This window comes from Scomber japonicus, chromosome 23 (genome assembly GCF_027409825.1).
Source record: "Scomber japonicus isolate fScoJap1 chromosome 23, fScoJap1.pri, whole genome shotgun sequence".
Taxonomy (NCBI): domain Eukaryota; kingdom Metazoa; phylum Chordata; class Actinopteri; order Scombriformes; family Scombridae; genus Scomber; species Scomber japonicus.
The window spans coordinates 13,280,066-13,295,665 of record NC_070600.1 but is presented as its reverse complement, the minus strand read 5'-3'; the positions used below and the strand labels follow the sequence as shown (position 1 = coordinate 13,295,665).

Below are 15,600 nucleotides of genomic sequence, written 5' to 3'. Positions count from 1 at the left end.
TTGTGTCAAATCTCCATCTGAAAAGTAAATAAGCTGTTAAATAAATGTAGTGGAGTAGAAAGTACAATATTTCCATCTGAAATGAAGTACTAAAGTACAGAACTTGAGTAAATGGATTGACATACTTTCCACCACTGCTGTTCATGGCTTCAAAATGATCAATCAATGGCACTTATAGCACTGATAACTTTAGTTTCCTTTAACTAATGTTAAAAGTTAAACACAAACCCATATCTGGGTCCCATTTCAGGGCTCATGATGGACAGTTTGGTCAATAAAGAAAGCAATAAGACAGTTCTTTGCTTTAAGTGTTTCATTTTTTCTGCAAAACAACAAAAACAATGAAAATGTTAAACAGGTATGTTACTTGATGGGTTATATACATCGCTGCTGATAACAGAATGAGCAAAGGAAACCACAATGATTCACAGGACAACTTATCACACATTTGCATAATGTACATTTTTATAGTGCCAAATCTCAACTTAATTCTTAATGTTAAATCAAGCACATATAACTGCTTCTACTGGTGGAAAAAAAAGAATGAATCAGACTATTTTCATTCAAAAACAAAAGCAGAGTATCTGTAATGTTTACAGTACATGGTTATAAAGTTAAAATGTTTACTAATGACATTACATTGAACATTTAATTACAAAGCAGATATATTCAACAGTCACATGCATTGAAATGCTGTTTACACATGATGTCTATTTTTAAAATGTTGGATGTCGTAAAGGTAACCTCTCGAAAAAGCATTACTTTTGGGAAAATATATTTTTTCAACTTTCAGAACCAATCACATGTATTAGGAATGAAAATGATTACCAACCACTGACAATTCAAAAATAGATCTGAAAATGATCAGAATTCAACATTACTACCCTATATTTCTCAAAATGTAACAGCTCAGGGTAACTTGGTTACATTAAATCATCTTGTCACATCACCTAATTACATGAAAAACAGCACTGATATACAGTAAAACAGTGGACTTCATTTGGAGAGATGTTCCAGCTGGTTGGGCACTCAAACTGTGACTCTAGTCTTTAAATCCAATGATCAGAAAAAATGATCCTAACATTACTGAAAAACTAACTACCCAGCCCCAGCTGATCCTCTCCAGCACAAGATAACAAGTTCAACTTTGAAAATTACATGGTTGCACATTCAAAAGGTCTCTCATGTGGCAGCTTTCCAGATTGGGGCTGATTTTAGTGACATAAAATCAGTGATCAGAGCATCCCTATTTATTACAAAATACGTTTCTTTGGTTAATAATCATCGCTGCCTTCATCTTCCTCATCATACTTCCTCTTGAGGGAGTGCTTCTTGTGCTTACCCCTGTATCTCCGTTTGCCGGAGAAGTCAGGGTTAGCTTCCCTCGTATGCAATTGCTCGTGCTTCTTCAGAAGGCCGGGGACGGAGAATCCCTTCCCACACGTGTCGCACGTCCAGGGCTTCTTGCACGTATGAGTCCTTTTGTGGACATTCAGATGGGACGCCAGCTTGTACGTCTTCCCGCAAACATCGCAGCTGAAAGGACGCTCGTTGGTGTGTAGCCTGATGTGAACCTTCAGGTTCCCGACTTGAGTGAAGGTCTTCTCACAGATGGAGCACCGGTAGGGTCTCTCTCTGGTGTGGATCCTCAGGTGAACCCTCAGGCAGTACTTGCTGGAGAACTTCTTCTGGCAAACAGGACATGGGATCTTTGCTTTGGGCACATGGTCTTGCTGGTGCCTCTTCAGGTCAGACAAATAGACGAAGGTCTTTCCGCACTGAGAGCAGAGATACTGGCGATCGCCGATGTGATAGCCCATGTGCCGCTTCAACAAGCTGGGGACAAGGAATCTCTTCCCACAACGCTCACACATGTGAGGGCGATCTCTGGTGTGCCAGCGCTCATGGTTTAACAGCTTGAAAGCAGTTGGGAAGCTTTTGCTGCAGTGCTTGCATGGAAACGTCATCTGGCTCGTGTGGCACTCCATGTGTCTTTTGAAGTAGGTGGACTGTGTGAAACCCTTGTTGCAGATGTTGCAATAGAAGGGCTTTTGGCCGCTGTGTGCGAGCATGTGCTTCGTTAAGCTCTGCAACTTGGTAAAACACTTGCCGCACTGGCCACAAGCATAGGGTCGTGCTGTGCTGTGGGTCTTCAGGTGGTTGTTGAGGAACGCCTGTGTTCGGAAACTCTTGTTGCATGCAGTGCACACGAAAGGCTTCTCTCCAGTGTGAATGCGCTCGTGGTCCATTAGTTTGGACTGATAAGGGAAGGTCTTTTCGCACACGGCACATGTAAACCTGTCAGATGGAGGCCTAATTTGCTTTTTTCTTCTGATGGTTGGCTTCATGTCATCTTCTGCATGCAGCCTGGCTGGAGGAAGTGGTGGCAAGGCAGGGAGAGAGAGTGAATTAGTGGCAATCTGTGACACCCATTGATGCAGTGTGACTCGCTGAGTCATGGGCTTCTGGACGTCTTTTGTTCCTGTGCTGCCTGCATTCTGTAAGGTGGGAGCGGTTTTGACTGGCACTTGAACTACCTTGAAAGGGATTGATTTCAAGGGCTGCCGCTGTTGGTCCGGTTTCTCTGTTGGTGGCGGTGGTAGTGGCGCTTCCTCTTCCCTTCTCATGGCGGACTCCTCCTGTGTAGAATCCTTCTCCTGGACCAGACTGTCCCGAGGAGCTGTTGTTGTGACACTCGTTTTCTTTGCAGAACTTCCATTATCTGTTTTGTCACTATATCGCCCTCTTCCCTGTGGTCCACTGGCAGGGGCTGCTGGGCTGTCAGAGTCATCAGACAACATTCCCAAGTCTTCGGTTTCACTGAGGGAGGCAGGGCTTGTGTCCTGGAAGCTGACCTCTAATCGCTTCGGTGATTCTGGGGCTGGTGGTGGTGGTGGTGGTGGTGGGGCTGGTGGTGGTTCTGTTGCTTTGGGCCGGAAGGCAAGTGAAGAGAGCACACAGTCGCCCACTGAAGATGAGATGGTTGCTGCATGAATTAAGAAAGATTTGTTAATTTCTTTTGATTATTTACTCAACAAATCTATCTGTCTGTATATGTCTGCTTGTCTACATTATCACAAAACATTTTCAGATGGATTAAAAGCTGACAATACAAGTATAAAACTGCAATATGTTGTATTACATGCAAAGTCATGTAATACAACATATTGCAGAAGTAGTATCTTATCCTCTCTTCTAAAGGCTTGCATTTTATTTGTGTTCTCATATTCTAATAACTCTCATTATGGCAAGACAAAGTAAACTGAAGTGACATATGGAGGTTGTTTAAGGCTTGTGTTATTTGTCCTATCAAGTCTCTGATGTATCTTTTACTCTCTTCTTTTTCCACTAAGAATTCATAATCATGTCCTATCTGTTTGGGTTTTCGCCATATATTCATACAAACTACCTAAAGTATACCTTTAACACTAAGGATTCCCTTGGATTGCTGGTGCAGGAGGAGAGTCTTCAAGTCGCCGGGTTCAGGGATGAAGCCTCCACACGCTTCTAGGACACTGGGCTCTGATGAGATCATGGCACCAAGCTGAGATTGAGAATAAATTATAAATGGATAATAAATAAGTTTTATGTGCATATTTCAGGTTGGATAATGTTTTTTATATCTCCACAGTCCAATATCACATGGCTGATGTGATGCAACATTCAAATGGGCTTGTCTGGAAAATTTTGGAATTTATTTAACAACTTCTGCAGACTCTCTGAAAATGCCCAGATATGTGTGCTATTGATTACCTATTTGGCCAGTCAATAGAGTACAACCACTAGACACCCATGGAGCTGAAAAGAACTCTGCTCCTTGCTCAGGCATGTTCTTCCACTGACCCAGATGAAAGATAGGTCATTTTTCCAACCACTAGCCTACCCTGCAGTGACTGCTCCAGACTAAATGCAAACAATGCAGCAACATTACATGTGCGTACCTGGGAGAGATTGGGAACAGGCAGAAGTTGCTCCAGCTTGCACACCAGGCCTGCAGTCAGAGCCTGAAGCGCTGTGTCGAACTTTGTGCCATACTGGACAGGGAACACTTCCTGCAGAGAGAGATGTGTGTGAGATTAACAGCACTGTGACCTTAAAATCATGTTAAACTGTTCATCAAAGTTTAATCAATTGAATGTGCTGTATTTCTACATCCAGTTTTTTACATATGACTGAAAAAGCTGTCATGACAATAAATAATGAAAAACAACATCCATCTTTACTTTTTAATATAAGATATGGAACACTTTTGATGAATAAACACTCTCTTTGGACTAAAGTAGCAACAGGCTGAGAGTCAAAGTGGTTGAAAAAACTGAAAAAAATGTTGCAAGAAACATTGCAGGCCAACTCTAGCTGAGTATTAGTGTGTTTGGATTAGCATGTTGACAGATGTGGATACCTTGAAGAAGCGTTTCCTCTCACTGGGGTTTTTCTGCAGATTCTGGACCAGCACCATAAAGTTAGTTTGAGATTTATCCACGTCAGAGTCCTTCTGTAACACAGTAATTAACTCAGGTTTAACTTCAAATTAAGTTGCTGATTTTAAAGCTCAAATTTGCTCAGTAACTGTAAACACAAGGCTTTTTGGACAGGGTACACGTATGTACATATCAGAAGAAAATGTTCACATTCGTACCCCTGAAGATGCAGGAACCTTCAGCTTATTTATGAGAGTTTGAATAGCCCGAGAATCTGGGGGGCCCTCGTTGTGGAGCAAATCCAATATGATCTAGTTCAAGAAAAGACAGAAATTGTAGTCATGAGAAAAATCATACAGAAAACACAAAGAAGACATTCTGGAAAGCACAAAAGCTACAATGAGAATGAGGCCTCTGACTTCACAGAAAGACACAGGGGATGGGCTATGATAACAAATGCTCTATTTGTTCTTGATGTGTGTGATTTGCAATAAGGAACATGTGGAGTCCATCAACATTGTGTGGAAAGAGTATCTTTGTATACTTAGTACTTTGATGTTTAATAAGTCATGCCATGCCATCCTAATAGCCTGCAGAGCACACAGTATCAGGTATGTAGCACCTTAAGAAACAGTCTGATAGCTGAAGGACTCTTTAAGTTTATTTATGTTATCTAGTTTAAACTAAGCTCTACTCTTTGACAGTCACATTCACATGAAAGCAAACTTACCCTTGCCCTCAACCCCAAGACGAGCTGGGCAGTCTGTTTGAAACTCATGAGTTCAGGAACAGTCTGCGTCACCATTGTCACAAACTCCTCCACCTTTCCATACTGCTTCACGTCCCTCTGCCTTATGACCTGCCATATGTACGAGTATGTCAGCTGCAGAGGGGACGCCATCAAGCGGAGGGAGGCCAGGGGAAGGCCACCTCTAACACCTGCACAAAACACAACATAAAGTCAGGACAGTCTGTGTTAGCATGCATGAAAATATAGACGCGCCTCTTTTGTTAGAGGAAGCTGGCCAAGTTTCATGTAGACAGGTGTTTGATGTCATACATGTGTGTATGCATTCTCTGAATTGGGTGGTAAATGTCTTTTTTAGACTCATTAGCCAGAATTCACTTTTTCTTTTGCCACTTCTCAACCAAACTTTGTGAGGAAAAGGCAGCAAAAGCAAATATACCCATCAGGATCTATATCCTTAATATTTCTATTTTCACCCCACTCATTTTCAATTGTTTTATTTATCAGCAGTGGTGGAAAGAAACTATAGTGCAGCAAGTATAATTTTGAGGTTCTACAAAACTACTACTACAGTCAGAAAATGAAAGTATTACTTTCATTTTAATTTTGCCCTTAATATTTAGGTACTTTTATTTAAATTGGATTTTCATGCAAGACTTATACTTGGGAGTATTTTACATTGCTGTACTGGCGCTTCTACTTAAAAAGGTATACTATACTACCCCACAGGAAGGCGCTGCATTACTGGATTTTGTGTGAATGCAGATTCATCCTGTTCCTGTCCACTGTGGCCTCTCTGCTGCATGTGTGTAGCTCAGCCCTGCCCTCTATCAAGCAGACACACAGACCCCCAGATCTTTACTACATCCATGACACAGAGAGACAGGATCCAACCTGATTTCTACATTTTTATTCTGTCGCAACTGAGCGCTGTTATTGGCTGGGGGCTACACACCCACTACCAAAAGTTTGACAACCAGAAGTGTCTAGAACACAGCGACATAGTAAGAAAATAAAGGCAGAGGGCAGAGTCTCTGCAGATAAATACAGACCCACACACTTCTAGTGGGTCATAAGTGATGATTGAGAAGGATTAGTATTTATGTACGTAAAGCATCTGATTACTTCTTCCACTACTGTCTTATTACAATGACAATGTTACTTGGCTTTGTAAACATATGTATTTTTTGTGTAAAATTGGTGTTTAATGGGTACCACTAGCAGCAACTTGCTTTTGCAGGTGTGTACAGTTGCTGTAGGGGGCGCTGCAGTGCAGACGACACGCTTTGCTAGCCGCAGATAAACTACAGAGGGTCTACAATGTGCACGGTTTGCGCGTGCATGTGCGGTCGTGAAGCGAATAAGCGCCAAACTGCAACCGACTGCAAAATTCAAACTTTCGTTGGCTTTTGTGGGCAGCATATCACTCAGAGGAGCGGTCATTAGCGGATATTAGCCTACACGACACAGTGGGCAAAACAATGATGATTTGAATTGAGGCAGGCGGCTGAAGCGCGATAGCTAGGAAACTACCAATCTCCCAAAATACCAGAGCAGACTAGCAGAAATGCACGTCGGTCCGCGACTGAAAGCAAACAGTCTGTTCAGAGCAACAGATGGATGTCATTGCATCTTATTTTCTCACCCCCCCCTTTTTCTCGGCGGCAGCTACTGTTAGCTCGCTCACGCTAGCTTAGCAACCTACCCGCAGTGTCGGACCGTTTCTCCATGGTGTCCGCACGGTGGTCGCTAATTCATGAGACAATCGTCCGACGGCACAAACAGGCTGAGCAGGCTGCAGTTTCGCCGGAAATATAATGTTAAAAAGTGTTTAACCGTCTTTCTCCCGACCGTCAAGCCAGGGAGAATAATGGCGACCGCTTCAAAGCGACTTTCCAAAACAAAAGTCGGAGAACTTCCGGCGGAAGTAAATATGTAAAATAAAAGTCGCCTGAACAAACACTACAGAAACATCTGTATGAATCCTGATGTTTGGATTTATTTTTGATTCAGAATCTTTCAATTGTATTCATATATATTTATATCTTCTTTTTTTAAAAATTAAATTCATTAATCATGTCCATGTTTGGTGTGTAAGCCTTAACAGTGGAAACTAATAATAAAAATGTTAATTGTTATAGAGTCATACAATAGAAATGCTATAATTAAATAAGACATAATAGTCAATAAAAAAGCCCAGTAAGCATTTACATGAATGTATCAGGAAAGAGAGATGAGGCACATGGGAGCAGCAACTACTCCTTTCAAAGTAACAGTGTTGCATGAAACATCCTAAGTAAAAGTGCATCAGTATTATTAGCTTGATGTAGTTAAAGTATTACAACTACTTCAGATACAGTTAGCTAGTTTAGTCCATTGGTACTCACACAAACACTGTTTTCAACTTTTAGACTTTTTCTGTTTGTCTTTTTGTGAAATATTGGATAATTTCAACATTTATTGAAATTAAACCATGAGAAGTTTAGAAAAAATAGAAAGGAAAATCACTATATGGTGGAGTTGTTAATAACTCATCAGTGCCAGTCAAAATGTCCAATTCTTCCTCCCATTTTTGCTTTGCTGTAATTAGTTTTTTCTCTGTCAAAATTTTTCTGAATTTTAGGAATTGGAAGATCCACGTTAAGAGTGTTGTAATTCCTCTGCAGAAAGAGGAATCCATTATTTTTATTGTGATAGACTGTGACATATGTCATGTTAAGATATTTTAAAAATGAGAACGACAAATTATATTTGTGCTACGTTGTCAGCCTTGGTGTATATACTCATTCTTTCAAAAAATCTCAATTTTATTTGATTTAAAACAAAAGTGTCTAATAAAAAGACGTTACAGTACCGTTTGAGACTAATACAGTTTTTATTATTACAAATTTAACAAACAAAACATTTTATTGATGCTATTATCATTTGTGCAATCACACAGGACATGGAGGGAAAACATCAGATCCCTTGTCAGTGAAGCTGTGTCCCTTTGAACAGCAGAGGTCGGGCATGACCTGTCAATGTCAATATTCTCCCTGAAGGTGTGATCTCTGTTCTACCCTGAGATCTCTATGAGTAATTAAGTCCAAGTGTTGTGCTTCAAAAACAAGATATCAAGCCCACTGCTGTCCATTTTAAGTGAACTTTTCACCTGCCAGAAGCTGAACTGTGGGCTGCTAGTATAGTCTATTAAATGGGACATCAAGAAACAGTCAGACTTTCTTCAACTGTTATACAACAATATCGACAACAATACGATGTAGCAATATATATATAAAACATGTATATATATATATATATATATATACACATTACATTACTGGCAAATAGTATCACAGTATACTTATAATATTGACAACATTATTTTGCTCATGGGCCATCTTCAGGTGTAGACAAAATAATTTTAACACTTTACAAAAAAGGGGTTTGATGAAATAACTGCTAAATGTGTGGGCCATTTGAATGCCAATTAAACAGCCAGTTAACACTTTTTTATGTGAAGTTTCAATATAACACACAATAGCTGGTAACCACTGATAAAGAGGCCAAATCTGTCGGGCAAGGAGAAACTTAAAAAAGTTGAGACTAAGCAACAGATATATTACATAAGGAGAAGGTTAAATACAGCTATTAGAATTTGAAGTTAATACGGCTCATTTCTGTTGCAGTTTATGCTAAGATGGCAGTTTATGATAGGTGTTTGTATAATCTAATTTTCTTAAGTGTTCACAGTATTTTGTCTACCCCTTGTACATTCATGACTGGAATGACTGGCATAAAAAATCTTATAGAAAATGACCATTATACTTTGTAAGTGGTTTATCTTGTATCAAAATAAGTTAAATATCTCATATACAATACAAATAGACATTTTCACATAATACAAAAATGGAAATCAGACACACTGGTCACCAAAAAGACAACAAAGAATATAGTAATTTGTCCACAAAATGATAACATTTTAATGAAGTTATATCTTTCCATGTTTCACTGGCGTGTTTTGAAAGTAAATCATTCATATACAGAAAACTGTTATTGAAGTACTAACCATCCCCTGTAGATGAGGCTACATAGTCTGCGGTCTGGAAAGATTCTTGGCCTGTTGATTCATAGGGATCTGCCGACATCAGTCGTGTTTGTAACTGGCATTTCCTCCAGCCTACGGCCAGTTCTTTTGTGACTGAGAACAAGCCCTCCTTATGCTTCTCACTGAGCTCATCCATCTATCCATCTATCTATCTCTATCTCCCTCACTTTCCCTCGTCCTGTCTGTCCTGTCTCTCGCTCCCTCTCTCTGACACATACAGCACAAGAGCACTCACGCTTGGGGAGTCATGTTCTTATGACTGAACATTGATTGACTCAGTGAGTAAGACATTAAAAACTCTAACACACTCACTGTGGCCAAGCTGCAGCTATAGATCACTGGGCAACAGCTTTGAAATACAATGACGGGATTGAAAGTGCCTCTGGGGATGGCTATCTGCCATCTGGTCAGATCTTTGATACACAAAGTGGGACGCTTGTTGAACTGCTGAACGTGTTGTTTGTGACAAGATTTTGAAATCTGTGACAGATGACAGATCATATTAATGTCAAAAACAAGTACAAGACAAGCTGCAGTTGCTATAATGCATCTTCCTTATTCATCATCTTTTTTTTTTTTTGATGTGCTAGTTTTTAAGCATTTACTTAAAAATGCCCACCACACACTCTGTTTTGAACAATAATTTGTGTTTAATTATCTTTTTAAAACCCTTAAAACGAAACCTACTCTTTCTACCTCATGAGAAATTCCAAAATATATAAATATTCAAATATACTTCATTTCAGATATTTAACTGCTGGGACTCCTCTTTCATTGTAAAGTCCAATCTCAGTTTTCCTGCACTATAGGCTTCAAGTTTCCACATCACTCTTTTTTTAAATTTGAAAATTGGACCAGAATTGGCTTCTAAACTATTAGTGATGTTACAAATCCTGCTCATAGGCTGGCCCCCTACAACTGGATTTTCAATAAGCGCAGAGAAACTTTCCACTTTCACCAGATGAACATGGAAACAGCACATTCATCATTCTGCTCAGTGAAGCTCAAACATTCAACTGTAGGAACAAGAAGAAAAACTCATTTTTAAGTAGAGGTGGAGGGGGACTTTGTTGTCTTACTTGGGAAGGAGCTTCTTTGCGTAAAGGTATACCCTCAATGCACTTCAGAAGAAAACAGGAGCTGGTTGAGAGTCAGGATTCAGTGTTTAAAGGACAGTCTCCATAACCACGAAGGCACAGCGATCAAACCGGTGACAGGAGTCCTATCTCGGAATAAGATAAAGTCTTCCTGACAGTGGGATATCGTTCCAGTTTTATTATTTCAGTCTCCAGCGATAATTTTTGAATGCAGCTTAACACAGGGGCCAGTATAGCACCAGCTCAGAGTAGCAGGAATGAAAAAAAAACTACTTGGTCAGCTCAGAAAAGGCTAGCCAAATGCTGCTAAACATTGGCCAAGACAAGACAATTAATGTGCTTCAATGGCCATTTTGGCTCATTACCACCCACTGTTTAGAGAGTTCCTCTAATTTCCAAAAATATCTCGTTGGATGGTTAAGTGTTAGAAGTGAATTTCATGAAACACACCCGCCTTCACAGCAGCTGTTTTTTCTCTCGTGTAGCTCAGGTCCATAAAAGCAGAGGGAGACTGAGTGTCAGACCACACTCATTCATCCAGCAGGCTCCTGCCAATAACTGAACAACTTGGAGAGTGAGTTGTTTAACTGCTGCCCAGATTTCCCCTCTCTCTTCTTTATTAATAACACCTCATCCACTTTCGTGTTCAGGGATCGCCTCCCTCGCTGGCTGAGCATCAGCAGCGTGGGTGAGTGTTTGAAGTGGGATGGAGATAGACACAGTTGGGACCATGTCAGAAGGTGCCATTTCGCTATTTTCAGTACTGCAAACTGGTAAACGCTTTCCAGATTTGAACTAAAAAGAAGAAAAAAGAAAAAAAGGAGATCAAACACAAAGTCTGAACAGTACTCTACTATTCAATTTGTTATGATGGATACATGACAGATAATAAATCTCAGAAGCGGATATCATTACGTAAGCTAATGACTACTGAATATTTGATGAGCAGTTGTTAAATTCACAAGAATTTCCTTCCTGGAAGTGCTCACTAAAGTGAGAGCACATTATCATGCAGGACTCAATACAGATAATGGAGAATTCAACCACAGGAAATGACAGGGAAATTGCCAAAATTGTCTTTTTACTGTTTTTTTAGTGACTATGAGAGATTGTCGGCACACACACTGCTTCAACGTAAATTTTAACATGCTAACACTTTTGCTAGCAAGCTAATCTACTAGATCATTTTCATGTAAATAAGTCATCTTTATCTTACAACAAAAGTGGTTAATTCCCATAGAGTTAAAGGTGAACATTTGATGACTCTTTTACTCACCAGCCATATGATAAGAACAACACAAGCTATGATGGGAATGAAGGTCAGAAACATGGGCGTTCTCTTCGACCAGCTGTAGTCACGACCGTCCTTTTGACCCCCTGAAAGAAGGAAATATTATTGGAATTTGTCCTGACTACAGTTACACCTTAGAAATCTGATAGTGGGCAGTCCAGTCCCCTTGATCCTTTTTTATTGAACCATTAGAGAGGATTATGATGGGATTCAAGCTTTAGTGATTCATAAAAAACTTCCTTAGAAGGCTTTTATGAACACTAGCTGCAGGAGACTTGCTTTTAATGTGATATTTATTTGTCTATTTCCTTCAATTACCATCCGTAGCTGAGTGTTCAAGATCACATATCTGATTCCTGTCCACAGCTGAATGCCCTTGACCCCAAATCAATATCCATGCATGAATGGGCTATAGCGCTTGAAGCATCCATTAAAAATTAAAAATGAATGTTGTACCTGGTGTTTGCTGTGGATTAGTGCATGGTGGTGGCTTGCATGAGAAGCCGGGGGTTCCTTGAGTGGCAGCATGTAAAACATCTCTGATGTAGTCAAAGTAAAGACCAGACATTAAGCTCCCTTCCTGATAGTGACACTGGAAGACTTGCATCGCTGTTTCCTGGGGAGATCAGACAACAGGCAATCCTCAAATAACTCAGTCATGCAATTAAATGTGCCAAACAGTCCCTGAATGTCCCAAATTATAACATTTCCTTACAAAAAACCAAGCTGTAGTTCTCAGTTATGCAATTCATGCTTCAATTTAGCCCTTGTACTTGTTTTTGTAAGGCATGTTGTAATGTGCTTGAGAAATACATACAAATATTATAATATTTCCAAACACAATGTAGCCTACATTACTTTTGGCACCACAAAGCCAATGACGGCTTTGTCAGAAAAAAAAAATGACAGCATGATTAATCATTCTTGCAGGCTACAGTGCAGATACAAACTGCACATAATATCCTACAAATTAAAATGAATCATTCAGTTACTTATATTACATGATTTCAAATTACTTACCAGTTCCTCGTGGTCAAATGTGAAACGTAAGCTCTTCAGCATCGCAATGAAGACAATTATATTTTCTTTGTTGGAGGATATGGTTCCAAACATGTTGGCTAGCTTCCGAAGACTCTGCTCCAAAGGATAGATATTCAACACCACCCAGCACGTGCCAGCCTGAAAAGATGTAACACACAATTTATTGGAGATTGTATCAAGTTTCCCCCCCATCTTTATTTGACTGTTTTACATTATTTCTGCCTGTCTGTCGTTGCTTACCACTTCTTTGGGAATGTAATGAACAGGGATCTCATAATCAGAGGGAATATTTTGCTTCTAAATAGGAAAGATTCACAGAAAAAGATTTTTTTACATCATCATGAGTCTCAGAGTTACATTATTTCTTACACATACAGCACATGTGACCACAATTGACTGTAATTGTGATATATGTATCAAGCCTGTAGCAACTCCGTCATCTCACCAATAATGACAGCTTGCTCACATCATCAGTTATGGGTGTCCCAAATTTTCCAGAGCAGAGATTCAAGCTTGTGAACAGACTCAAGATGAGACAAGGTGCTTTCACAATCTGCAGAAACAAGAAGAGATATTGTATTTATTATAGTGTGACAGGTTGATATAACAGTGATCTATTGCTATTTATTTGAGGAAGACATTTACTGAGCACACAGAATTGAATTCAGCATTGCCCTGATTTAAATGTATTCATCCAGTTACACATTCACACCTAGAAGTTGACCAGTGAATACTTAATGGTACCATTATATTTTATATATACTGTATATATGATTATCCCCACCTTCATTAAGGCAGGGGTAGGGGATCCTAAACAGGTAGGCGTCAAAGTAGTATCTAATTAAAGCAGATAATGCATCCATCAATCAGACTAATATTTTAACCTTCTTTTAGGCTTGTTATCCTCTTAATCTTCTGATAAACGTTGTATGTTTTGTATTTCAATGGTATTTAAAAAAGCAAAATGAATCATATTGGTCTAATTAACAGGCAACTGAAGACAAAACTGCATACAAAAACATACACACATTTGTTCATTTTAATTAATTATTACATTGGTTTGAGGTCACATTTCCCAATCTTGTTTCTCCAGTTTGATTCAAAATCGAATCTATTTTAATTGTCATTTTGTCATTTTATCATAAATAAATAGCCCAACTGAAGCACCATTTCCAAATTTGAGTGCACAGAAATACAAAGTAAGTAAGAACGTTTATGTAACAGCTGTAATGACTCTTTAAAGAGGCAAGCTTTTAAATGCAAGACATAAAACGGGGCTCCAATGTGATGAATCTTTAGACTTCAGAGTTTCCAGTGTGACAGCCAGGAATGTGTTCGCCTCAAAGGAATTTTCATTCTCGTACAATATTTTCTAGCAGCCGGGATGAACTTAGAACATGTGCTAATCTTCCTTATTCAACATACTGAGTGTAGGCAAACTCTGACCATGTAGACTTTCACCTCACCCTTTCACTTTAAACAAAAAAAAGGTGCAACACCAGCAGGACTCTGAACAGATGGAATTGCCTCTCATTGCAGCAATAATGTAACTGACAGGAAATGTTACTCATTGTGAGTTGTTCTTTTACATTCTTGTGTTCATTTTACTGCAAAACCTTTGTTCTTTTACTAATATAACATTCTGAATATAGACATCATATTATTTCATTATGTATATTTACTTGATTTGCACAATGAATGACAGAAAAAATATGTGACAAAATGTGAAAATTCTCTTTTAAAATTAAAATATTCTGCTAACTCTGTATATTTAACAAGCACCACACAAGTGACAGTACATTTATAGTGAAAAGCTATAAAAAAAGAATTAAAAAAAAACCCATCAAATAGAAACTTACATTTTTCCTCATAGGGAGCCAGAATCCTAGGTTGCTCAAATCCAATGCATGAAATTCCGCGTTTTCAGCCCTAAGAAAGAGCTGAGCTGAGTATTTGTGTGTGTATGTGTGCAACGTCCAAGCCTGTAGTGAAACTTGAGGATGGGCTGGGAGTCTGCTTCACTCCAGACAGACTGGTGAAGTCTTTTTGACGTGGTGGAGAGGCCGCCTACAGGCTGACTCACCGTGTCACACACTGACGCTGTCTGAGAGTTTTCCATAAACTCCCACATATCAGTTTGTTCGTCAAGAGAAAGTAGGCGCTTGTTCTCTTAAGAGAATATTTCAATTTGTATATGTCAAAGTTATTCCCCAAGCTGTGATATGGATAGTGATAGTGATAGTAAAGACAAGACAATAAGGTTATTTGTTATGTGGAAGGTTTTGTTTGGGGGGCTGGGACCCTACATTGAGTTTAGTTCAGATATTCAACCAGGCTCTTTGTTCCATTATTTTGTGATTTTGAATGATTAAAATCAATGTATATGTGTTACTTTATACAATTTTGAGCACAATTTTGTCTATTTATGAATAGTAAGATACATTTTTATTATTATTGAATTGCTTGATGTGATGTTGTATGTGTGTGTGTTTACGTGTGCAGAAAGTATGGTTGCATAATGATGTTCACTGATGAAGCAAATCCATTTAAAAGCCATTATCCCTAATTGATTTCCATTATCAAATCAATACCAGTCACAAAGGAGGAAATTCAGAAATAAAGAGCAGATGAATGAGGATTAGCCTGAGATAATTGAAATGTAGAACATGTGCACTTAATATCAAGAATATTTTGTACATCATGTGTGTGTCTTTATTGGCAGCCTATGGCCAAAGTGGGGTCACTGTAAGTCAAGTGATGTGTGTGTCCTGAATGCATCCACAAACATGTGATGCGTGTTTTGTTTGCATTACAAAATTACCTCATTTGAATGAAGTCAAAGGGTAACAATAAGGGAAGGAGTACTTTGTACACTGTAAGCTGGAAGTGAAAACATGACAGGCATACTCTGAGCT

General features: G+C 39.1%; 2 protein-coding genes across 2 annotated transcripts; both read right to left on the bottom strand.

The window, feature by feature from the left end:
• Positions 1-331: 331 nt before the first annotated feature.
• Positions 332-7,044, bottom strand: si:dkey-14d8.1 (zinc finger protein 135). Its single transcript, XM_053344073.1, has 7 exons — positions 6,875-7,044; positions 5,152-5,360; positions 4,640-4,732; positions 4,403-4,495; positions 3,942-4,052; positions 3,421-3,544; positions 332-2,986 (listed from the first exon to the last, which is right to left on the bottom strand). The coding sequence occupies exons 1-7, from the start codon at positions 6,897-6,899 to the stop codon at positions 1,275-1,277; spliced, it is 2,367 nt and encodes a 788-aa protein (XP_053200048.1). The 5' UTR covers positions 6,900-7,044; the 3' UTR covers positions 332-1,274.
• A 3,939-nt stretch (positions 7,045-10,983) lies between these two features.
• Positions 10,984-14,816, bottom strand: LOC128353089 (uncharacterized). The gene is made up of 7 exons (XM_053313779.1): positions 14,769-14,816; positions 13,131-13,238; positions 12,926-12,982; positions 12,665-12,823; positions 12,101-12,260; positions 11,630-11,730; positions 10,984-11,148 (listed from the first exon to the last, which is right to left on the bottom strand). Exons 1-7 carry the CDS (start codon positions 14,814-14,816, stop codon positions 10,984-10,986), a joined length of 798 nt encoding a protein of 265 aa, XP_053169754.1.
• Between the last annotated feature and the right edge of the window lie 784 nt (positions 14,817-15,600).

Coding starts and splice junctions, on each gene's coding strand:
- LOC128353089 (XM_053313779.1), bottom strand. CDS start 14,816: ATGTGGGAGTTTATGGAAAACTCTCAGACAGCGTCAGTGTGTGACACG. Junction 13,239..14,768: donor CAGCGTCAGTGTGTGACACG/GTGAGTCAGCCT, acceptor TTGTTTCTGCAG/ATTGTGAAAGCACCTTGTCT. Junction 12,983..13,130: donor TGAGCAAGCTGTCATTATTG/GTGAGATGACGG, acceptor TTTCCTATTTAG/AAGCAAAATATTCCCTCTGA.
- si:dkey-14d8.1 (XM_053344073.1), bottom strand. CDS start 6,899: ATGGAGAAACGGTCCGACACTGCGG. Junction 4,053..4,402: donor AGAGGAAACGCTTCTTCAAG/GTATCCACATCT, acceptor CTCTCTCTGCAG/GAAGTGTTCCCTGTCCAGTA. Junction 2,987..3,420: donor GGGAATCCTTAGTGTTAAAG/GTATACTTTAGG, acceptor TAATTCATGCAG/CAACCATCTCATCTTCAGTG.